Source organism: Lithobates pipiens, unplaced genomic scaffold, assembly GCF_037356315.1.
Source record: "Lithobates pipiens isolate NorthernLeopardFrog02 unplaced genomic scaffold, aLitPip1_a1.2 Scaffold_8, whole genome shotgun sequence".
Classification (NCBI taxonomy): domain Eukaryota; kingdom Metazoa; phylum Chordata; class Amphibia; order Anura; family Ranidae; genus Lithobates; species Lithobates pipiens.
The window spans coordinates 38338799-38363560 of NW_027507903.1; the positions used below are offsets into that span (position 1 = coordinate 38338799).

Consider the following 24762-nt stretch of genomic DNA (forward strand, 5'->3'; position numbering starts at 1 on the left):
CTTTACTGTTTTGTTATTTTTTAATTCATGAAACCGTTTTTTTTTCCAAAAAAAAAAAAAAAGCCGTTTGAAAAAAAAATGATTGCGCAAATACCGTGCAAGATAAAAAGTTGCAATGACCGCCATTTTATTCCCTAGGGAGTGTGCTAAAAAATATATAATGTTTGGGGGTTCTGAGTAATTTTCTAGCAAAATTATTTTTACATGTAGGAGAGAAGTGCCAGAATAGGCCCGGTTGAAACATTGTGCCCGGTCTATTTATAGTCTGCTGTAGGGTGGTGCTTAACTGGTTAAAATCGGCAATACTATTCAACAGCAAACAAATGGCCTGACTCAGGAATGGCACGAAAGACGTACATTATACCATGCATAAACAGAAACGGTGAGAGGAGAATTAATCCATCTGCCCCAAAAGTTAACATCTAAAAAAGGTACTCCTCTACTCGGATAAGTTGTAAAATGGGAGAGCCTTGTTCACCGTGTGACTAAGGAGGGTGCCAGGGTTATTTTTTGAACAAAGATGGAACTGCAACCATCTCACAGAGATGTCAGGCTGTCCATGGAAGTTAACACCTCGACACGAGTATCTTCTACCGAGAAGAGTTGAAGAAAATCGCCATGCAAGTTTATTGCAGTTAGCTAAAATAGTAGAAAGCCAAACTGGGGTGATGGTTTCCCATGACACAATACGGCGAACACTGCAGAGGAATGGCATGCATGGTTGTCATCCACGAATGAAGCCTCTCCTAAAGCCCATGCACAGAAAAGCCTGCCGAGAATTTGCCAGGGCCCATGGTGAAAAAGACTACTGGGACTCTAGAACGATGCGACCAAAGAGCTTCAAAACTGTATGGCGTCGCAAAGGTGAGGAGTACAAGGAAAAATGCACGGTGCCTATAGTGAAATATGGTGGTGGCAGTGTCCTTCTGTGGGGCTGCACAAGTGCTGCTGGTGTTAGGGAGGTGCATTTCATGGATGCCATCATGAATTCACAGATGCACTGCTCTATATTGAAAGAGAAGGTGCTACCATCACTCCGTGCCCTTGGTCGTTGTGCACTCTTCCAACATGAAAATGATCCAGAACACACATCTAAGGCCACTGTTGCATTTCTGAAGAACAGGGTGAAAGTGATTAAGTGGCCAAGTATGTCTCCTGATCTGAACCCAATCGGTGAACACCTATGGGGAAATCTGAAGAGACAAGTTGAACAACTATTGGGAATTCCGAAAAGACAAAATTGAGCATCACTCTCCGTCCAGTATCCAGGCTCTAAAAAGAGGTCGTTCACGAAGAATGGAAAAAGAAAGATGTTGTAATATGTCACCAACTTGTTTATTCCATGCCTAGAAGGCTTGGTGCTGTCCTTCCAAATCACGGAGGTCATACAAAATACTAGATGTAGTAGTTTTTGTTGTGGGGTGTATTCATTTTTGCATCAACTAATTTGCGTAAAATTGTGAAAGTTATATTATTAACCTTACTTTTATGTAATGAGCTAAACAAATGTTCTATAAAACACAAGCTATATAATCTATACATATTAGGGATTGACCGATTATCAGTGCGGTCAATATTCATTTTAGAAGTATGGGTCAAGAAACTGATCGATATTGCTTCAAGGGGTTTTACCAGGGTAATGCATACAGTACCCGGTACCGTTCTTTAGAGCAGACGGTCTGCTTTATTGTAATGACAACCGATGCAACTCAGCAGCTGCTCGGCTGTTATTACAAGCAGCGGGTGGGGACACACCCCGTGCCTCCCGCCCTGGCACTCCCGTCCCACGGGAGGCCGAGGAACCAGCCGACACATCCGCCGGCTGGCCGAAGGACCCGAACAAAGCAAATGCTTTGTTCAGGTATTGGAATTAGTAACCCGGAAGCGATGTCATGACATTACTTCCCGAATTACTGGCATCTTAAAAAGGCACCAGTTTTAAAAGAAATAAAGTATTCAAAAACACAGATCTTAAAGTTTTGAATACTTTGAAGTGCACAGGAGGGGTTCGGGGGTCTTAAAGACCCCTGATCTCTCCATAAAGAACACCTCTGACATGCTTATTACTGTCAAAAGGGATGTTTACATTCCTTGTGACAGCAATAACAGTGATTTAAAAAATAAAAAGAAATTTAAAATGACAGTGTAAAAAAAAAAAAAAAAATGTAACTGTACAAAATATCAGCAAAAATTATCAGCAGGAGAGGTGGCCGAAATATTGGTATCGTATCGGCAGCGAAAAAACATTGTACGATCCCTAAAATAAATATATATATATACACCTAATACATACAATATATATATATATTTTTTTTCACTCCCCTTGGCATTTTTCGTGTTTTGTTGCCTCACAACCTGAAATTAAGTCTCTATGAGCTTGCCACATCTTACCACTGTGATTTTTGCCCATTCCTCCTTGCAAAACTGCTCCAACTCCTTCAAGTTGGATGGTTTGCGCTTGTGAACAGCAATCCAAGTCTGACCACAGATTTTCTATTGGATTGATGTCTGGGCTTTGACTAGGTCATCCCAACACATTTATGTTTCCCCTTAAAGCGGTAGTAAACCCGCAATTTTTTTTTTTTTTTTTTTAAAACCTGCAAAGCAAAAGGCATAATGAGCTAGTATGCACCGCATACTAGCTCATTATGAAATACTTACCTTAGAACGAGGCCCCGACATCTCGCCCGATCCACGCCGAGGGAGCCGACATGCTCCCTCGGCGTCTCTTCCGGGTATCGCGGCTCCGGCGCTGCGAGTGGCCGGAGCCGCGATATCGTCACTCCCGCGCTTGCGCGCGGGAGATTTAAATCCGGCCGGACGAGCGCTGCCGGATTTTCACGGAGAGAACCCCCTTGTGCGCATGCGCCGCTGCAGTCAGCGGCACATACCGAGGGGAATATCTCCTAAACCGTACAGGTTTAGGAGATATTTTTTTTACCTACAGGTAAGCCTTATTATAGGCTTTCCTGTAGGTAAAAGTTAAAAAAGTGGGTATACAACCACTTTAAACTACTCAAGTGTTGCTTTAGCACCATCCATCTTTCCCATCCATCCAGCACCACCTCTATTTAGCACCATCCATCTTTCCCTCAACTCTTTGATGATGCTCCTAGGGATCATGAAAAATGTGGATTTATTTATTTTTTTAATTCATCTTTTTATAACCAAACCCTGCCCTGTACTTCTTCCTTGGTCTTCATGGCAGTGTTTGGTTAGTGGTGCCTCTTGCTTAGGTGTTGCAGCCTTTGGGGCCTTTCAAAGAGGTGTGTGTATATGTAATGACAGATCATGTGACACTTAGACTGCACACAGATGGACATCATTTCACCAAGTATGTGACTTCTGAAGGCAATTGGTTGCACCAGAGCTTTTTATGGGCTTCATAAAAAAAAGGGGGTGAATACATACACACATGCCAATTATCAGTTTTTTGTTTCTGAAAAATAGTTTTAAGTATATATTTTTCTGATTTTACTTCACCAACAAAACGGTATTGTGTTCTGATCTATCACATATAATTCAGATGAAAAACAAACAAACATTGAACTAAAGGCTGTAATGTAAAATAGATAACAAGCCAAGGGGGTGAATACTTTTGCAAGACACTAATGAGAGAGATAGAGAGATAGCTCTCTCTCTCATATTATATATATATATATTTATTATTAATTAGAGATAGAGAGATATATCTCTAGCTCTCTCTCTAATATATACACTTCACTCCCATGTGTACAAATCATCAGTATATTCTTGCTAGAAAGAGAGAGATATATAGAGAGAGAGAGATTTGGATAGAGAGAGATATCTATATCTCTCGCTCTCATTATATATATATATATATATATATATATATATATATATATATATATATATATATATATATATATATAATAGAGATATCTCTCTATCCAAATCTCTCTCTCTATATATCTATATCTCTCGCTCTCATTTTATATAAAATGAGAGCGAGAGATATAGATATCTCTCTCTATCCAAATCTCTCTCTCTATATATCTCTCTCTCTTTCTAGCAAGAATATACTGATGATTTGTACACATAGGAGTGAAGTGTCAGAGAATAGGCCTGGTCTTCAAGTGGTTAAAAAAAAATATATATATATATATATATATATATATATATATATATATCATAAGTGATTTATCTTGGTCTAATTTTTTTATTTGTCAAAATCCAGGCATTTACAGGGGTGTGTAGACTTTTTATAGCCAAGATAGATAGATATTCAGTATACAAAAAACAATGTAGACAAGTCTCAAATTTGAAGCAGTTGGAAAAAAAACTTCAGTTTCTGCCAAATTACTGTCAGAATCTTTGACCAGTTTCTGTAAGTTAAGAAATAAAAGGACCAAGTTATGGAATCGTAAAACATTACATCTCGATTTATCTTTTGGAATTTCAGCAATGCCGTGACCTGGCCTGTCTATAGCTAAGAATTCCACATTGAACTAGACATAAAAGGTATGTTTGTGACTGTGTTCCATGCCGCTTTTCCTGACTTTTCAAATGCTCAAAAAGGATGCTTTGAAAGGAACAATTTGGTTCTTTAGAGCAGTGCCACGGATTGTCAACAAAAACCATGAAAAAAAAAAAATTGACTTTTGAAATTCCAACTCGTCTATACATTGGTTCCCATCAATATAAAAACTATTTGAATCTTCATTAGCAGTGGGATGCTTTTAAATCTAAAGAAATACTACAAATAAAATACAGAGAAGGGGAAAAAAAAAAAAAAAAAACCCTTTCCTCACCATGAAAAATTCAATAAAAAATATGTACCTTGTTTTCATTCTTTCAAAACAGAGAACAAGCATGCCTGCGTTAGCGCTGATTTTAATACGATGTGTTGCCTAGCAACAAGGATGGGTTTCCTGGCAAGTGTGAATAGGATTTGAATTCACTTTTGGGGAATCCAACAACATCAAGATTTACAACTACTAATGCACATCCAAATAAATAACATTTATATAATCCTTGTTAATTACAAGAGACAGTGAGGATGTAATTAAAACATTTGGGACTGTTACTTTAGCATTTTCCAAAACCAACATTATTGGAACACTGCTTGACGACTTCAGAAAAAAATGTGATTGCCTCATGTTAAATTCACTGATGGATAATTTAGAGAAATGGGATTTTTCACTCACCGTTGAAATCAATTTCCTGGAGTATAGAATAGGACACAGGATCTTGGTCTTGCGCCATAGTTATATTAGGGGGTAAAATAAGTATTGAACAGGTCGCCATTTTTTTATGTAGATGTATATCTAAAAAGGTGCAATTGACATGAAATTTTCACCACACGTCGATAACAATCCCTGCAATCCATACATACTAAGAAACCAAAACAAATCCATTATGTGTAATGAAATGGAATGATACTGAAAAAAAGTATTGAATGCGCTAACTGAAATTAATTTAATACTTCGTACAAAATTCTTTGTTGGCAATGTCAGCTTCAAGACGCCTCCTGTATGGATCAACTAGTCGCATGCTCAGGTGTTATTTTGGACCAATTCGTCCACACAAACAGTCTTCAAATCTTGAAGGTTCTGTGGGCCTCTTCTATGAACTCTGATCTTCAGTTCTTTCCATAGATTTTCTATTGGATTCAAGTCAGGTGATTGGCTGGGCCATTCTAGCAGCTTTATTTGGTTTCTTTCTTTGAACTCTCGATTGAGAGTTTCCTTGGCTTTGTGATTGGGATCAGTGTCTTGCTGAAATGTCCATCCTCATTTCTTTATCATCATCTTGGTAGATGGCAGCAGATTCATTTTTTATAAAGAATGACTTGGTACATTTTTCCATTCATCCTTCCTTCAATAACATGAAGTTTGCCAGTACCGTATGCTGAAAAACAGCCCCACACCATGATGTTCCCACCTCCAAACTTCACTGTTGGTATGGGTGTGTTTTTGGGGTGATGTGCAGTGCCATTTGACCTCCAAACATGGTGTGTATTATGGCATCAAAAGAGTTAAGTGTTGGTCTCACCTGACCAGACTTCATTCTCCCTGTATTTTACAGGCTTGTCCAAATGTTGTGCAGCAAACTTTAAACAAACTTCAATATAGAGTCTTGTGTGGGGAGCGTGCATGCAGGCCGTGGTGGTCGAGTGCATTACTTAGGGTACTTTCACACTGGGGTGGTGACAGTGTCATCTATTATAACAGCGCTTTTCGGCTACAAGCAGGGTGTTTTCAATGACCGCCAGCGGCCGAAGAAAGGGTTAAAGCGCCCATGTTGCGGTGCTGGCGAAGCGCTTTGCAGGCGCTTCAGCAGCGCTGCCTATTCATTTTAATGGGCAGGGCGTTTTGGAAGAGGTGTATACACCGCTCCCGCAATGCCCCAAAGATGCTGCTTGCAGAACTTTTTCCCCTGCCCTGCAAGCGCACCGCCCCAGCGTGAAAGCACTCTGGCAAGGCATGAGAGGAGCTTTACAGGCGCTATTTTTAGCGCTAAAATGTCTGAAAAGCACCCGAGTGAGAAAGAGGTCTTATTGTTTTCTTTGAAACAATTGTGCCCGTCAATTCCAAGTCTTTCTGAAACTCTCCAAAAGCGTTCCTTGGCTCTTTGACAACTCTTCTGATAATTAGTATCACTCCTCTTGCAAAGAGCACCTGGTCATGGCAAGTTTATGGTGAAATTTTGTTCTTTCCATTATGGCCCCAACAGTTTACTGGAACATTTACCAAGTAAATATAGACCTGTTAGTTTAACTTCTATAGTTGGGAAGATACTGGAGAGATTAATAAAAGACCACATAGACGAGTTCTTGCAGGAAAAAAATTATTTTAAGCAACAGACAGCATGGATTCATGATAGACAGAAGTTGTCAAACAAACCCGATTTCTTTTTATGAGGCGGCATGGGGTGGCGGTGGACATGGTATACTTGGATTTTGCAAAATCGTTCGATACAGTTCCGCACACGCGGCTCATGTGTAAGGTAAAGTCTACAGGTTTGGAAATATCAGTTTGCAAATGGATAGAAAACTGGCTAAAAGACAGAATTCAGAGAGTAGCGGTTAATAATTCTTATTCGGAATGGTCTAAGGTTATCAGTGGTGTACCCCAAGGTTCAGTGTTGGGACCCTTACTTTTTAGTAACTTCATAAATGATATTGGGTCTGGGATCAAAAGTAACATTTCTGTCTTTGCAGATGACACCAAGCTATGCAGTGGAATGACATCCTTACAGGATGTCTCCAATTTACAAGCCGACCTCAATGCTCTGTCTAATTGGGCGACTATGTGGTAGATGAGGTTTAATGTTGAGAAATGTAAAGTTATGCACTTGGGGGCTAAGAATATGCATACATCATACATACTAGGGGGGAGTACAACTGAAGGGATCCATAGTGGAAAAGGATCTGGGGGTTTTGGTAGATCATAAGCTCAATAATAGCATGCAATGCCAAGCTACGGTTTCCAAAGCGAGCAAAGTCCTTTCTTGTATTAAGAGAGGTATGGACTCTCTCTCTCTCTCTCTCATTTTGCCCCTGTACAAATCATTAGCAAGACCTCATCTGGAATATGCAGTTCAGTTTTGGGCACCAGTTCTCAAAGGATATATTGGGGAATTGAAGTGCAGAGAAGGGCAACTAAACTGATAAGAGTCATGGAGGAACTCAGCTATGAGGAAAGATTAGAGGAACTGAATTTATTCACTCTTGATAAGAGGAGATTAAGGGGGATATGATTAACATGTACAAATATATAAGGGGTCCATATAGTGAACTTGGTGTCGAGTTATTCACTTTACAGTCAACGAAGAGGACAAGGGGGCACTCTTTACGTCTAGAGGAAGAGATTTAATCTCCAAATACGGAAAGGTTTCTTCACAGTAAGAGCTGTGAAAATGTGGAATAGACTCCCTGCAGGGGTGGTTCTGGCCAGCTCAGTAGATTGCTTTAAGAAAGGCCTGGATTATTTCCTAAGTGTACAGAATATAACTGGGTACTAACATTTATAGGTAAAGTTGAATCGGGGAAAATCAGATTGCCTCTCGGGGGGGGATCAGGAAGGAATGCTCTGCTGGTTTTTTTTGCCTTCCTCTGGATCAACTGTGGGTATAGAATTGAGTATAAGGGATTGTATGAGATATAGATATATAGATATCTCTACCTATATCTATATAAACTGAATGGCCCCATTTATGTGAACAAGTCATATTTGGTGCCAGTACTGCCCACCAAACCCGACACGGCAATATAATCTTAGCTGTAGCCATGAAGCTAAGCAACGCAGCATGTGCAAGACCCAGAGCAGCTGCATGTAATCTTTTAGGTGGGTGGTCTGGGGGCAATTAAACCATGACTCAACTGCCCATGTGAAAGAGTCCCTACAGCTTTAAAAAAATGTTTTGTTTTAATTCAGACAATGAATTGCATTCATTTTCCATGTCTAAAGAGAACTTTTTTCTTCTTCAAAGTATAACCAAAACGGTGTTTGTAAATAACAGATGCAAGCAATTTACCACACACAAGGGCAATTCACTGCAATTTCTGACTATATTATCTGAAACTAAAAATATAAAAAAACAAAAAAAAACCAAACTTAAATAGCTCTGAATCAAGGGCCACTTTCAAGGCAGTTCCTCTCATTTACCAACATTATGTGCGGTCCAAAATGCAAGATTATGTAAAATTACCAGCACAGGAACCCATGGTTCAGAAAACTCTCAAGCTATCTTGGCTTCTTTCATTCTACAGAAGTATCCAGCCAGTAACTGTGTGACAAGAAGGATTTTCTGGGCACCACGCAGGGAATGTATTTACAAGCATGGGGTGTCTCAATTTCCTTTAAAAACATGAATTTTTACAATACAGGTGGAGAGAAGAAGAATTACATGTTGGCATATTCCATCTTTTTTTTTTTTCTAGGTGCCACAAGTTAGAAAAAAAAAAAAAAAAAAAAAAGTAAAACAAAAAGGTTCTTATCTGAAATAACTTAAAATTCTAACCAAACCTACAGATATAATGAAGCAATATTGCAAGGGAAAGTGAGAGTATGTTAAAAACGTATGCAGGGCTGATATATCGCAGCCAACGCTACTAGGTATCTTGGTCAGGTGACTTACCGTGCACATCCCTGCATGGAATTTAACAGCCTTCTTCTGACATTTGTTGTTTACAAGTAAAAATCTGTATTTTTTGCTAGAAAATTACCTTATTACCTCCAGACCATAAAGAATAAAATGGCGCTCATTGCAATTTTTAATGTTTTTCAAATGCAATTTTCTTGGAAAGAATACACTTCAATGAATAAAAAAAAAAAATAATAATAAACTCCACAAAAAACAATCTATACCCCGTTTTTTATTTTGTATAATTTAAAAGATCATGTTACATCGAGTAAATAGATACCCAACATGTCATGCTGTAAAATTTGAGTGCACTCATGGAATGGGGCCAAACGAAGGTACTTAATCTCCATGGATGACGGTTTAAAAATTCCTACAGGTTACCAGTTAAGAGTAACAGAGGGAGGTTATTGCTGTCGCTCAGATGTTGGGATGCTCAGATGGGTGGCACAGTGGTGTAGTGGTTAGCACTCTCACCTATCAGTAAAAAGGGTCGCTGGTTCAAATCCCAACCACAACACTACCTGCCTGGAGTTTGCATGTTCTCCCTGTGCCTGCGTGGGTTTCCTCCGGGTACTCCGGTTTCCTCCCACACTCCAAAGACATGCAGGTAGGTTAATTGGCTTCTGTTCAAAATTGGCCCTAGTATGTGAATAGGGACCTTAGATTGTGGGCTCCTTGAGGGTAGGGACCGATGTGAGTGTGCAATGTACAGGCATAGGTTGAACTGGATGGACTGGTGTCTTTATTCAACCTTACTAACTATGTTCGGGGCGATGCCTCGCATGTGATGCAAACACTGTTTACATATGTTACAGTATGCGCTCAGTCTGCGCACAAGCACACAGGTACAGGGGCACATACATAATATATATACACACACACTAATATATATATATATATATATATATATATATATATATATAAAATTATTCGATTTTTACACTGTCCCTTTAAACAGAAAAAAAAAGTTTTGATCACTTTATTGGTATTGCAATACAGCATGGCAGGTCTTTATGGAGCGATCTGGGGTCTAAAAGACTCTCCTTTACCTTTAACAGCAAAAAGATTTAAAAAAAAAATAAAATAAAATTTATATATTCATTTTTATTTTATTTTTTGATATTAATGGCTGTGTGTTGAGATATTTTTAGGGAACAGCCAATGTACACTATTCCACAAGCTGCACACTCACTACTTTACATTGTAGCAAAGTGTAATTTCTCCAGTGGTGTCACAAAAAATATATACATATATTTATGTGACACCACTGGAGAAATTACACTTTGCTTCAATGTAAAGTAGTGAGTGTGCAGCTTGTGGAATAGTGTACATTGGCTGTTCCCTAAAAATATCTCAACACACAGCCATTAATATCAAAAAATAAAATAAAAAATATTTTCCGGAGGGAAACAACAGAGGAAAACAGGAAGGGAGAGGAAATCTACCCCTAGGAAGGGAAATTCTCTCCTGTAAGTGTTAATATGGAAAAAAAAGATGTCTCCTCCACTGATGCTTCATCACCAATCCTTGTTTCCCCTAATAACCCAAAATTTTAAAAATCCAATTGTCATTGGGACAGAAAATGAAAGGAAATCTTCTGAACAGGGGCACAGACAGCAAAACTAAATGTTACAGGGGTGATAACACTTCCTTACGCTATTAAAAAAAAAAAGCTTAAAAATAGATTTTTTGGCTGGAGCTACACTTAAAAAAAAAAAATGTACCTGTTCCAACTTACAAACAGATTCACCTTAAGAACAAGCCTACAGTCCTTATCTTGTTTGTAACCCAGGGACCGCCTGTATATATACACACTCACACACACACACACACACACTTTAACAAATAGTGGAACATCCCCTTTAAGAATTTCTTGCCTTTTAACACAGAATTATAACCATGCACTCTACCAAGTACCCTTTGCCACTCTAACCAATATAGAGGTCACAGATCCAACCATACATGAATGAACTATGCTCTTTTCTTTCGGGTTTTTGTCATCTTAATACCCTTTCCTTTTCCATTCTTCCCTGGATTCACATGAGTAGTAGTGCCATGTTGTAGCAGTAACCAAAATGTTGTATTAGTAGCTCCATTTGTAATACTGGAAAACCGGACCAATTCTGACATTTCTCACACATCTTTATTTGCTTGAAATTACTTAGAACTCCCAAACGCTATATATATTTTCAAAGAAAATACCGGACAATAAAATGGTGGTTGCTGCAATGTTTTATGTTGCATATTTGTGAGCCCATTTTTAAAATGCAATTTTTTTAGGAAAAAAACTGGCCTCCCAGTCTTAATCTGTAGGGTTCAATATTGAGTTGGCCCACCCTTTGAAGTACAGTGGATGGGAGTGAATAGAGGGTCCTGATCGGAAAGCCCGCATGAAAGGGGCCTTAAAATGGTATCAGGAAAGGGTACCAAAGTATTTCCAAGGCATTAGATATACCATGGAACACAGTGAGGACAGTCATCATCAAGTGGAGAAAATATGGCACAACAGTGACATTACCAAGAACTGGACGTCCCTCCAAAATTGATTAAAAGACCTGAAGAAAATTGGTCAGGGAGGATGCCAAGAGGCCTACAGTAACAATGAAGGACCTGCAGGAATATCTGGCAAGTATTGGCTGTGTGGTACATGTGACAACAATCTCCTGTATTCTTCATTTGTCTGGGTTATAGGGTAGAGCGGACATATGGAAGCCTTTTCTTACGAGGAAAACCTTCCAAGCCCAGCTGAATTTTGCAAAAACACATCTGAAGTCTCCCAAAAGCATGTGGGAAAATTTTCTGATTAAAAAAGGTTGAGGTCAGGACTCTGTGCAGGCCAGTTAAGTTCCTCAACCCCAAAATTTGCTAATCCATGTTTTTATGGACATTGCTTTGTGCACTAGTCAAAATCATTTGGTGGAAGGGGGATTTTTCAGGGGTTGGGCTTGGTCTCTTGGTTCCAGTGAAGGGAACTCTTAAGGCATCAGCATATCAAGACATTTTGGACAATTTCATGTTCCCAACTTTGTGGGAACAATTTGGGGATGACCCCTTCCTGTTCCAACATGACTGCGCACCACTGCACAAAGCAAGGTCCATAAAGACAAGGATAAGCGGGTTTGGGGTGGAGGAACTTGACTGGCCTGCACACAGTCCTGACCTCAAGCAGATAGAACACCTTTGGGATGAACTAGAGCGAACACTGTGAGCCAGGCCTTCTCACCCAACATTAGTGCCTGACCTCACATATGCTCTTCTGGAAGAATGGTCAAACATTCCCATATACCAGGGGTAGGCCACCTGGGGAAATCCAGCTGTTGCAGAACTACAAGTCCCATCATGCCTTTGAGAGTAATTGTAACTGCCAGTCCTGCAATGCCTCATGAGAAATTTAGTTCCACAACAGCAGAAGGGCCCTAGGTTGCCTACTCCTGCCATAGACACTCCTACACCCTGTGGACGGCCTTCCCAGAAGAGTTGAAGCTGTTATAGCTGCAAAGGGTGAGCCAACTCAATATTGAACCCTAAGGACTGAGACGCCATTAAAGTTCATGAGTGTGTGTAGGCGAAGGCAGGCGTCCCAATACTTTTGGTAATATATAGTGAATATGTGACAGCTTTGAAGTGATTTACCGGGGCTATGGCTGAAGCCATGAGCCATAATCCCAGTATTTTTTTTTCAGCCGTGTATTCTTTTTCTGATAAAAGCGATCCAAGCAGTTGATTAACCCCTGGACCGCTTTTAGAAGCGGTGGGAAGGGGTCGTCATAAGTCATAGGTGTGAACCAGGCCTAACTGTTCTCACTGGTGAGCCAAGGAAACGATCAGTCTCCCCCACCCCTATGATCTAAGAAGCCAAGAGCGACGTCACTTCTGGTAAAGGACAGATGTAAACAATTTTTTTTTTTTTTAAATGCACCAGAGCAATGTTTTGTTTTTGTTTTTATTTATTTTTTTAAACGGTTATACTTTCTGAGCTGCAAACTCCCGAAGGCGACCCCCCCATCCGAGAGTCGGTCGGGGGCAAATCTTCATGCGGTAACATTTTTTGCTCGCAGACTTGTTTGGTTTGCGAAACCAGGGACGCTTTTGCCCTTCAACAGGGAACTGTTTGGACTGGGAACACTTACCTGCCGACTGGGGCGGGCAAAAAAGCCGTTTAGGAGTGGAAAAAGAGGGCCCTTGCCTACGGAGTGGCTCCTTACCCTTCCTGGACTGTGGGAGCAACGTGCTCTTCCCACCGGTAATGTTTTTAATAATGTCATCCAGTGAAGCTCCAAATAGCCTCACCTTGGAAGGGCAAATCCACCAGTGATTTTTAGATGCCTGGTCCGCAGACCAGGATTTCAGTCAAATCAGGCGCCGTACCACCACTGCTGATACTGATGCTCTAGAGAGCAGGGGGACCGTATCCAGGGACACATCAGACATAATTAAGGCCATGCACCAACTGATCTGCCAGCTCTACGCAGACCGGAGAAGACTGTTGTTTGCACCGTGAATTGGAGAAGCAACTTTGCCCATTCAGTAAGCATCTGCGACACCAAGGCCGTGGCCAGCACAGGTTGTAACGCTGACCCCACCAGCGTAAACATGGACCGGGACACTGCTTCGACCCTCCTGTCGGCAGGGTCCTTGAAGGCAGGAGTCCCTTTTACCAGAATTGTGGTTACTTTATATAAACCTGGATACCGGGGGGTCAGCGACCGGAGGAGACACCCACTTTTTCAGGAGGCTCTCCTCAAAAGGGGTAACACACCACCATTCTTCTTGGGACTGAAAAGGGCCATTTCGGGCTTCCTCATTCCTTGTAGATGAACTTATCAAAATAAGTCAAATACGGAAACACCTTAGGCGTGTGGGCCGGTTTGCAGGACCCAAAAGGGAACGCCACCTCAGCAGAAGTTACTGCTGCATCCTGTATCTTCAGGGTATCCCGCACCGCAGTGATAAGTGCTCCTACTTTCTTGCGCTAACCCAGACACAGAGTCATTCTCACTGTCCGAACGGTCCTGGTCCGCATCCTCTGACAGGTCAGAACAGGGGCCGTCAGTCACCGTGGGGGCTTCGAGTCTGAATCAGAAGTGTCCCCAGAAGATGGGGGGGCGCAGTGTTTTTTTTTTTTTTTTATCTCCCCCTTGCGCCCACACGCCGCTTCCACCCTGGCTACAAAGGTCTCCAGGACCGCCAGGACAAAGCATCCATAGGCACTGCATTTTGAGCAGGTGAGCCAGTTGCAATAGCAGGGATGTCTGGGGAAGAAGAGCCAGCTTCTAACGCCCTGTTGACCCTCACTCGCCTGCCACAACTTGGGGACTTAAGGCAAGGGTACACAAATCCCACCCTCCTAGCTGCTCGCAGACTGAAGCCACCTCCCCCCCCCCCCCGAGTGCTGCTGCCCTCCGCTCTGCCCTGTGTCAGTCACGAAGTGCCCAGAGTAAAAATCGTGGTGCACAGTCACCAGCACTAGAGGTAAACAGGGCTGAGGCTACAAGAAAATGCCCACCGGCCACCCCAGCAAAAAAACAAAATAAAAAAAAATAAAAAAAAAACACCAAGCAAATGGCCGCTGAACCTTCTATAAAATGGCTGACAGCACATACACTACAAAAGGCTACAGGAAAATGGGCACGGTAGCCTCTCATGGCAAATAGCCTAAGCACCTCACAGTGAAGGAAAAAGGCAGGGAAGGAAAAAGCGGACCCCAACAGCCAGTGCAGCCCCCCCCCCCCCCCCCGGAGGATCTTCGGCCACGTACATACACCGCACCTCATGCCCAGTCACACAGCAGCCCCAGCAGGGGGATGAGGGATAGGGAGAGAGGAAAGGGAGAGCGACACCCATCACCTGAGCAGCATGGGGTGGCTGTTGTCCATGGCACACTGACACGGACAGCAGTAGCCCAGTCATGTGTGTGCCCCGGAGCATATAGCTCACCAGCCGCCCCTGGAGCAGAAGGGGCATGTCGTGGCTGACCCAGCATGTAGCTAGGGTCTGCTCATGCTCAATGGCCAGGCTGGGGAGACTACAAGGATCTATATTATCCAGCCTGCCACCCAGCCCGGCTGTTGATTGTAGATCACAGGATAAAAATGAAAACATTTCCAGGACCAATGGTCCCCTCAGGGAGCCAGGTCCTTCTACACTAGGCAGAAAAAAAAACAAAAAAAAAAACTTGGAGTTGCAGGAAGCAGGGTGAGGGGTTATAGCCAGAGGGACGGCCCCCTGGGCGGTGCTGTGCAGTCTTGCTGTTTTTACATGTTTTACAAGTTCTGCCTAGTCCTCTCCTGAAGGTGACGTGATAACCTTAAAGGTCAAGAATTAAAGGGGCTGTGTCCGTCAATGAACGAAAGAGAAAGTGCAATTTGGGGTCAGATTTGTCTGCTGCAATGTCGCAGTCCTGCTAAAAAGCGCAGATCGCCGCTGTTACTAGTAAAGACAAAAATAAAAGCCCCTAAATCTATCCCATAGTTTGTAGACGCAATAAATTATTATTAAATATATACCAAAAATATATAGAAGAATACACATTGGCCTAAACTGATTAATATTTTTTTTTATGGATATGTATTATAGCAAAAAAAAAAAAAAAGTTAAGTATTTTTTCCCTCCAAATTGACGCTCTTTTTTATAGTGCTAAAAAACAAAAAACGCAAAATTGATCAAATACCACCAAAAGAAAGCTCGATTTGTGAGGAAAAAGGACGTAAATTTTGTTTGGGTACAGCATCTCGTGACAGCACAATGGTCAGTTAAAGCAACGCAGTGCCGTATCGCAAAAAAACGGCCTGGTCATTAAGGGGGCAAGTACTTCTGGAGCTGAAGTGGTTAAAGTGTATTTTTTTTTTACCAAAAAGCTATTGAAACCATTTGAAAATCCGCTCCGCAAATACCATGTGACATAGAAAATTGCAACAATCGTCATTTTACATTTTATTCTCCGGGGGCCCTGAATATATATATATATATATATATATATATATATATATATATATATATATATATATATATATATATATATATATACATATATACACATACATACATACATATACACACACATATACATATTTTTCAAGCTGAAAATTTAGATTTTTTTCTTGCAAGCATTGTCAGAAAAGGCCTAGTCTTAAAGTGGTTCATTTATTTACATTGTCTGCTCCTTTTCCCCCTTTGTGTTTACCAGGTCAGACAGGTGACGGCAGTCCCTTGCTTACCGATTGCGCTGAAAAGCGGTGCCCGTTAGCCCATTTTTAGTTCCACTTTAATGAGCACTGAAGAACTGGGGGAGGGGAGTTGCTATTAATATTCTGAAGGATAGCTCCTATCCTGCCTTGTTTACAGTGTTGCCTTCTGGCAGACGATATCGTATTTTCCTCTCGTACCGACAAGCTACAAAACAGCTCATTTCCGCAATCTGTACAGTTTTTGAATGCTAGAGGCGTTTTAAGGTTACAATTAAAATGTGCAGCAAGTATTATTATGCATTATATGTGTTATTTTTAAGAAGATGGTATTTCATGTGAGGTAAAATGATGTATTTTGTTGTGAGGGGGCTGAATTTTATTTTATGAACTTATTTAAAAATACATTTTCTGATTCTGAAACTACCACAGTGCTAAGGCCCCTTTCACACTGGGGTGGGGGCTCCATCGGCGGTAAAGCGCCGCTATTTTTAGTGGCGATTTACCGTCGTATTTGGCCACTAGCAGGGCACTTTAAACCACCGCAGTAAAACCACCCGCAATTATAGCCGCGCTGCCCCATTGATTTCAATGGGCAGGAGCGGTCCTTTACTGCTCCAACAATGCTGCTAGCAGGACTTTTTTTAGCGTCCTGCCAGCGCACCGCTCCAGAGTGAAAGCCCTCGGTCCTGGCGACTTAGTTATGCTAAGTTTTACAAGTCTATTTCTGATACGGTCTTCTGTTAGCCATGAGGGTGCTTTCTGCGACTTTTTTTTTTAACATTACAGTCTTGGTTACTTTACCTTTTCCTTTGTGAAAACTGAGGAGAAGAATGCATTTAAAATCTTTGCCTTCTCTTTCTATTGTAACCAAATTCCCTTCATCATCCTTTTATATGTTCTGGCCTCACTTTCTTACCATTTATAAAGTTAAAGAATCTCTAGATTTTTGTTTTTTTTTCTCACCTCCGCTATGCGTCTTTCATGGTCAATTTTAGCTGCCCTGAAAACAAACATTTCTTATTATATTCTTTGTATTGTTGGAATGCTGGCAATGACCCCTCAGCCTTGTATTTTTTAAAGGCCCTTTCTTTTGCTTTCATATGCATTTTTTACGTTCGAGTTTAGCCACCCAGGCTCAAATTTAAGTCTCTTATACTTCCGATTGGAATGCACTGGCCAATACCTTTATTTACTATGTTCTTTAAGGACTCCCATTTGTGCTTTGTTTTCCAAGGATTTTATCACATTTAATATAGTCTACAAAGAGCGGAGTTTAGGGAAGTTGGCTCTTTTGAAATTTAGTGTCCTTGTATTCCCCTTGTGCTGCTTTCTAAGCTGCTCCATATTTCCATATCTGCGATCAGGTCTGTATTGTTAATGATCAGTAGGACTAGTAATGCGTCCTCTCCACCCATGAAATTCTCCTGCAAGATATTTAGGAAATGGTGAGCCTTAGACAGATGCGCGGTTCCTTCTGCCCAGTCTATATCTGGAGAATTAAAATCCTCCATTATAAATTACATTTCCCAGCCTTGCCGCCAATCCAAGCTGTGATAGGAGGTCCATCTTCCCCTCCTCCCTCAGGTTAGAGGACCTGTAACATATGCCTTTGCCATTTTTTTCCCTCCCTTTGGAGCTCCACCGACAAAAATTAAACCGCCTCCCTAGCGCCATTAGTAACGTCATCCCTTGTGTTCACCTGCACATAATTCTTGATATACAGGCCTGCCCCTCCCCATTTTCCTACCCTACCTATCTCTATAATACAAAAAAATAACTCTGAATGGTTGCCGGACAATTGTGAGCTTCCAAACCAAGTTTCTGAAATAAAAAAAAATAAATTGAAATTCTAGTCGTACATTAGCAGCACCAGTTCTCCCATTTTGTTAGCTAGACTTCTAGCATTGGTAAATAAGCCCTCGTAATTTTGTCCTGTCGCACAAGTTTGGAAAACCCTCATTATGTTGCGACCATCATTCAGGTCATAGCTGGAGAGTCCAATTGCAGACGTATACACTCATACATGTATGAGATATCATCCACCCCTACAGCTCAAGCTCCCAAAGGGTTCACATACAGGAGAACCATCTTTGGCAATTCCATTGTTATACATATACAGGGTTTAGCCGTGATAGAGCTCTGTGTGGTGAAATACTTAACGTCTGTACGGTTTTGTCATTTTTTTTTGTTCCATGTTGGTCTTTTCTTGTTACATGTAAGCATGCATGACATGCACATTTAATGCGGTTTTGAGTATTTTTCCTGTTTGTTTTTTTTTGATTGGAATAACTTTTGATATTATTAAACTATACTTGTATACTATATATGCTTGTTGGGCATTTTTTTCCGGGCGTTTTACGAGCTGAAAACGCTCAGGTGTGAGTGCAGCCTGAGAGACTGAAGTTGACATTTTTTTGTTATAAAATCGGCACACTGTGCTCAAAAAGGTTGCCTATCCCTGGTATAGACACTTATTTTTAATGTGTTACATACATATACCTGCAAAAGGGGCCAGTCCAAAGTGATCTAGCAGGACTTCTTTTTCTGACTAAAGTTCCATTTTAATATGCAAAGCAAACTCACCCATTCACCTGTCTCAATGCTTTATTTGGTTGAATGACTTTGAAACCCCCTCCCCACCAACATTTCTGGCCGTGGCCATCTTAAAGTGGTTGTAAAGTAAATTTTTTAAAAAAATAACAAACATGTTATACTTACCTCCACTGTGCAGCTCGTTTTGCACAGAGTGGATCCGAACCTGGTCTTCTGGGGTCCCTTCGGGGCCCGTCTCGGCTTCCCCCCGCAAGTACTTGCGTGCACGCTCCCGTGATACAGCCGGCGGCTATAGCTGCTCACTGTATCACTCGGCCCCGCCCCCCGGTGTGCCGCTTCATTGAAAGTGATTGACAGCAGTGCGAGCCAATCAGCGGCCAGGCTGAGCGGCGAAGGGGATGTCGGGGGCAAGCGCGGGACTTTCGAGGGGTCAGGTAAGTAAAACGAGGGGGGGGGGGCTGGCACTTTCAGATGTTTTTTACAGCCCCTTGCTGCCAAAAAAACAAACGTTTAAAAAAAAAAAACTCACTTCTAAATACCTGTTGCTAGGGGGTCCCTCGTAGTCTGCCTTCTTCCTTGCCCGGGCACAGTCACCTGGGACCGGTCACGTGTCCCAGGTGACTGCACGGCATATCAGTGCGCTCTGCTCCCCTCGTGCATGCGCAGTGGTTGCCCAACTGTGAAGCCACAGCCGGGTGCCCACAGTATGAATGACGGGGCTGCAAGTGGAGCAGGCAACGAGGGGGGGGCTTTGTTCCCCCGCATCTCTGGACCCTGGGACAGGTAAGTGTCTGATTATTAAAAGTCAGCAGCTGCAGTATTTTTAGGGGGTACCCCACTTTAAGCAAGGGCAGGCAGATGATTAATGTAGCATTTACTTCCTGGAATCCGTTTGACCTTAGCTCAGGCATGCAGACAGGAGAATGTGCTTAGCCGAGAAAGCTCCCCTCTCCAGATTAAAAAAACAAATAAAAAAAACAAACACACACACCTTCCTGGATGTATGACATAATTTTGGCCTACGCCAGAAACCAGGGAGCAACTGAAGAAACTTAAAAAGCAAAAAGTTCAAAACAAGCAAATATAATAAACCATTCTATCCATTTACTAATGCTAGCAGCATAAGGCCTTATGCATACTGGAAGTTTTTACAGCAGCTATTTTTGGCTTCAGACGTTTTTTTTTTTCTACAGTCAATAAACTCCCCATCGTGTTACCCTATGTGTCCGTGCACACATTGGCTGATATCAGCAGTATTTGACTGGGGTGTTTTTTGGCTTTAAAAATAATAATAAAAAAAAAAAAAAAAAAAAAAAAAATAGTAAAAAAAAAATAAAAAAATCCCCAAACTAGTGTGTCCTGAGAAGAGTTCTGAGCCGTTTTCAGCTGTAAAAACGTTCTAACGCTGATAAACGCAGATAAACACTGCTCACCAACGTTTAAGATCCATAAAAAAAAAAAAAAAAAACGTTAAATGTGGAAAAAAAAAATAAAAAAAATTGAAAAACTCACTGCAAAGCTACTGACGTTTTTATAACGTTATTTTATTGTCCAGTGTGCATGAGGCCCAAGGATTAAAAATAATATATGTTGACTGAGTTTATTTCTGCTCTAATGAAAACACATTTTCTTTAGTACAGAAATATAACTAAACAAACTAAATCACTTTTGTTGAGTGGAGGAATCAATTTAGCTAAGCTTAACATGGCTTATTATTACTGAAATACACAAGTATAATAGGCAATACATTGAGGAATGTACAAAAGCCTATTATAAAACACTGTGGTTTTGTTAGAGACTTGTATGTTTATACCTTATTGGGTGATCGCCGCATGTTTTAGGCCGCTCCATAACAGAGACCCACTTATCGTCATAGCTGAAGAGAGAAAGGTCAAGGTAAGGGCTTCCACTGTATGACTGGGCGCTGATAGGAAGCTGACTGAGAAGCCTCCTTACTGCTTCTGTGTGGCCTCCATACTTGGCATTCACAATTGTGTCTTTAAACCTACAAAACAAGGATTCACAAATTACACCCGAAGATCAAACATCAGTGCAATAAACTATTTAAACTTTAACAAAAAACAAACCATTATTGAGAAGGGTGCTTTGCAAATGTAACCTTTCCCAAAACTGTTTACATGAATTTGCATTCCAATCTCATTTAATAGAGATGCACCGAAATATCTGCAGCCGAAACATATTGGCCGAAAATGGCATTTGTCATTTCAGCAATAAAAAAAAAAAAAAAAAAAAAAAAAAAAAGTGCCGATAATGGCTCTGAAAACGCATGCGATTTTGCCACAATTTTACTGTGCTTATAGAGTGTTTTTCCTAGGTCATGCGACAAAAAAAAAAAAAAAAAAAAAAACAACAAGATAGTAACAATGGTGTGCGTTATGGATGCGTTTTCAATGGGGAGGTGCGTTTCTGGTGCTTTTTTTTTACCTGACCAAAAATGCAGCAAACAAGATTTTTAATACCACAATGGAAGCGCAGCAGACCAGTGTGATTTTATAAGGATGCATTTTTCTTGAGCTTTTTTTGCGCTAAAAGTGCTGATAATGGCTGATAATAAATTCATATTCATTTAAAGGGTTACTACACCCAGGAGCCTGCATTCACTATATCTGGTCTCCCACAGTACAACAAACATGGAAATGCAATTATTTTAGTAAATATAAAACTTTTAAATAGCTTTTCTTATCAGCATTATATAGCAGTCTTGTGAAGTGGAGTGGAGAGGAGTGGAGATGCATGCTGCATCTGATGCAGAAAAAACATGCAACCCAATTATTAGTCTAACGGACTGCAGCTATAACCGGGAGTAACATGCAGGAAAACAGAGTACACCACCACTGCGGCCAAACCACAGCACTGTGCATTACAGGCCTCCTCAGACCATCCAGAGCGGCTAAATCTGTATCTGTGAAATTGTTCAAACCTTAATACCATAAATAACACGGCGGGTTTGACTTAAATCAAGTCGATTTAAATCACAATTTTAAATTACAATTTAAATCACTAGTAAAAAGGCTTGATTTAAATCATATTTTTTAAAGAGCAACTGTCATTTCTGTCCCGCAGCGGCTCCTCCTCTGACCTGTTGACTTGCCGACAGTCATATTCACTTTAATGGGAGGGCTGGTGACGCAGCAGTGACACAAGGGGGAGGGACGTGGCGACAGCAGGGGAGTGGACGCCTGCTAATAGGCACTGCCATGATGGATCTGAAATGACAGGTGCTCTTTAAATGTAAGGACCTATTCTTACTGGTAGTTAAAATCGTTAATATTTGCAAACAAAATGAAGGTTTCCTATTTAGGATAATAAGCTGTCAGGTTAGTAAAACAGCGACATCAGAACGGATTCAATCATACACAGTTTGTAGTGTACATACATTTTCAAAACAATGGGATAAAATGAATATTACTGAACTTTGTTTTATCTCAGGGTTACTGTGAAATTGTGTGAACGCATCAATGCAGTGCATGTTATCTCAGCTTGCAGAGCTTTGGATTCATTGAATGAGTTTACCAAAAATGTAAATATTGCAGAATATACAGCCTCATGCTACATAAACCAAGCTCCATTTTATGCTGAATAATCTAAATGTTTAGTGCATCTTAAAGCGGAGGTCCACTCTAAAGTGGACCTTCCGCTCATCGGAACCCCCCCCCCCCCCCCTCCGGCGCCACAATTGGCACCTTTCAGGGGGGAGGGGGGTGCAGGTACCTGTACAGTACAGGTATCTGCACCCACTTCCGGGATAGCTCTCTGCGGAAAGGGGCGTAGATTACGCCCCTTTCCGAAAGTCCCCCGCTGCCTGCTGGGAAACACACAGATCCCAGAGGCAGCGGGGACCGGCCTTATTGCGCAGCGCGACTCGCGCATGCGCAGTAGGGAACCGGGAAATGAAGCCGAAAGGCTCCACTTCCTGATTCCCATACCCAAGATGGCGGCGGCAGCACCCGAGAGACGATCGAGAAATCGGCTTCGGGTGCCGACATCACGGGCGCGCTGGACAGGTAAGTGTCACTATTTTAAAAGTCAGCAGCTGCGGTATTTCTAGCTGCTGGCTTTTAAAGGAAAAAAACAAAACAAAAAAAAACAAAAAAAAAAAAAACAACGCGGAGTCCCGGCGGACTCCCGCTTTAAATAGAAAACGATCTTTAGATAGATTTTTTACTCCAAAAGCATTAAAATAAAGTTAATAAAAAAAAAAAAAAAAGGAAAAGAAAAAGAGAGAGAAGAGAAGAGAGAGAGAAGAGAAGAGAAGAGAAGAGAAGAAGAGAGAGAGAAGAGAAGAGAAGAAGAGAGAGAGAAGAGAAGAGAAGAAGAGAGAGAGAAGAGAAGAGAAGAGAAGAGAAGAAGAGAAGAAGAGAAGAGAGATGAAAGAAGAGAAGAAAGAAGAGATGAAAGAAGAGAAGAAAGAAGAGAAGAAAGAAGAGAAGAAAGAAGAGAAGAAAGAAGAGAAGAAAGAAGAGAAGAAAGAAGAGAAGAAAGAAGAGAAGAAAGAAGAGAAGAAAGAAGAGATGAAAGAAGAGATGAAAGAAGAGATGAAAGAAGAGAAGAAAGAAGAGAAGAAAGAAGAGAAGAAAGAAGAGAAGAAAGAAGAGAAGAAAGAAGAGAAGAAAGAAGAGAAGAAAGAAGAGAAGAAAGAAGAGAAGAAAGAAGAGAAGAAAGAAGAAAAAGGATTTAAAATAAAAAATATCAGATTTTTTTAAAATAAAAAAACATTGATTTATACCCCCCGATAATAATAAGAATGCATTACAATTTAGCTAAATCCATCAATTTTAGTTGACTAAAATGTAGGGCAAATTTTCCATTTGGTTCACCTCTAGATGCTATTTGTACAGCTTCCATTAATATAAGAGGGGTCCAGAAGGGGCAGGCATAGCTGCCACATTTAACAAGTGCCAGTCACAGGCCCTAACGCAGCCACCACATCTAACGATTGGCAAGCAGCCATATTTTCCATTTTGGGTTTATTACCGCTTTGTATTTCGGGTTGGCTACTAGTGGCAAATCTTACCTCCGTTGTATCTGCCTGGCAAAGTTGTTGCTGGACGCAGAGCAGGGAAACTGAACGGCTTCGCTGTGCAGAGTCGCGTTCCTGAACAGGTCGCAGAAGTTTTCAAATAGTTCTAAAAGTTCATTTGATGTGTTTTCAAACACAGCGATGACTTCTGTTGTCACCATGTTGTATACCACAAAGAATGAAGGCTAAAAAACAAAAACAAAATAAAAACAAAACACAAACCCAGGATAAAACATTCAGAAAAACACTTCAAAGTGACACTAAACCTCCCATATAAAAACAATCTGCCAATCCTACATAATATTAAGGAACATATAAAGACTGCATTCACTGGAAAATCTTCAATGACATTATCAGAATCTGGACCTCTTACCCTGCTAACCCCAGTAGCACTGGTACTGCGGTATGAGCAGCGAGTGTATATTATGGTCACACGCACAGCTTGCCTCACACTAATACATCTGCCAACATTATTTGTTGGTCCTGCTGCAAGTCAGCTAGCCCGTGGGTTGTGTTTCATAGGTGGCATTAAAGGTGTGCGCAGTCTATTGCATTAGGGCGTGCACCCCAAAGCTCAAACATACATGCATGTGCCGAGCGGCTTCCTGTTCATTCACAAATCGACGTATAGTAAACAGTTTACTACGCTTCAGTTATGATTGAGTGTTCATTTAGAAAAGGAAGGGACTGGTAAATGACATATTGATTAGCCCCCTCCTCCATCCCGAAACATACTCTACAGTAGCCCGGGGGGGGGGGGGAGCAGGGAAGCCAGCAGCACTGTGGTTGGGGACATGCAACACAAACATGGGGGGGGGGAAGCCCAGGCAGAAGAGGGAATCAGCACTGTACAGTTATGGTGTGCCCAGGCAT

General features: G+C 41.2%; 1 protein-coding gene across 1 annotated transcript in view; it reads right to left on the reverse strand.

Annotated features, from left to right (window-relative positions):
* Positions 1-24539, reverse strand: part of DET1 (DET1 partner of COP1 E3 ubiquitin ligase) — a 32690-nt gene extending 8151 nt beyond the window's left edge. Inside the window, exons 1-2 of the mRNA XM_077468320.1 lie at positions 23884-24539; positions 20662-20853 (exon numbers count right to left, since the gene is read on the reverse strand). Coding sequence (XP_077324446.1) covers positions 20662-20853; positions 23884-24050 — 359 coding nt within the window. The 5' untranslated portion in view covers positions 24051-24539. The remainder of the gene's footprint in view (positions 1-20661; positions 20854-23883) is intronic.
* Positions 24540-24762: the final 223 nt, after the last annotated feature.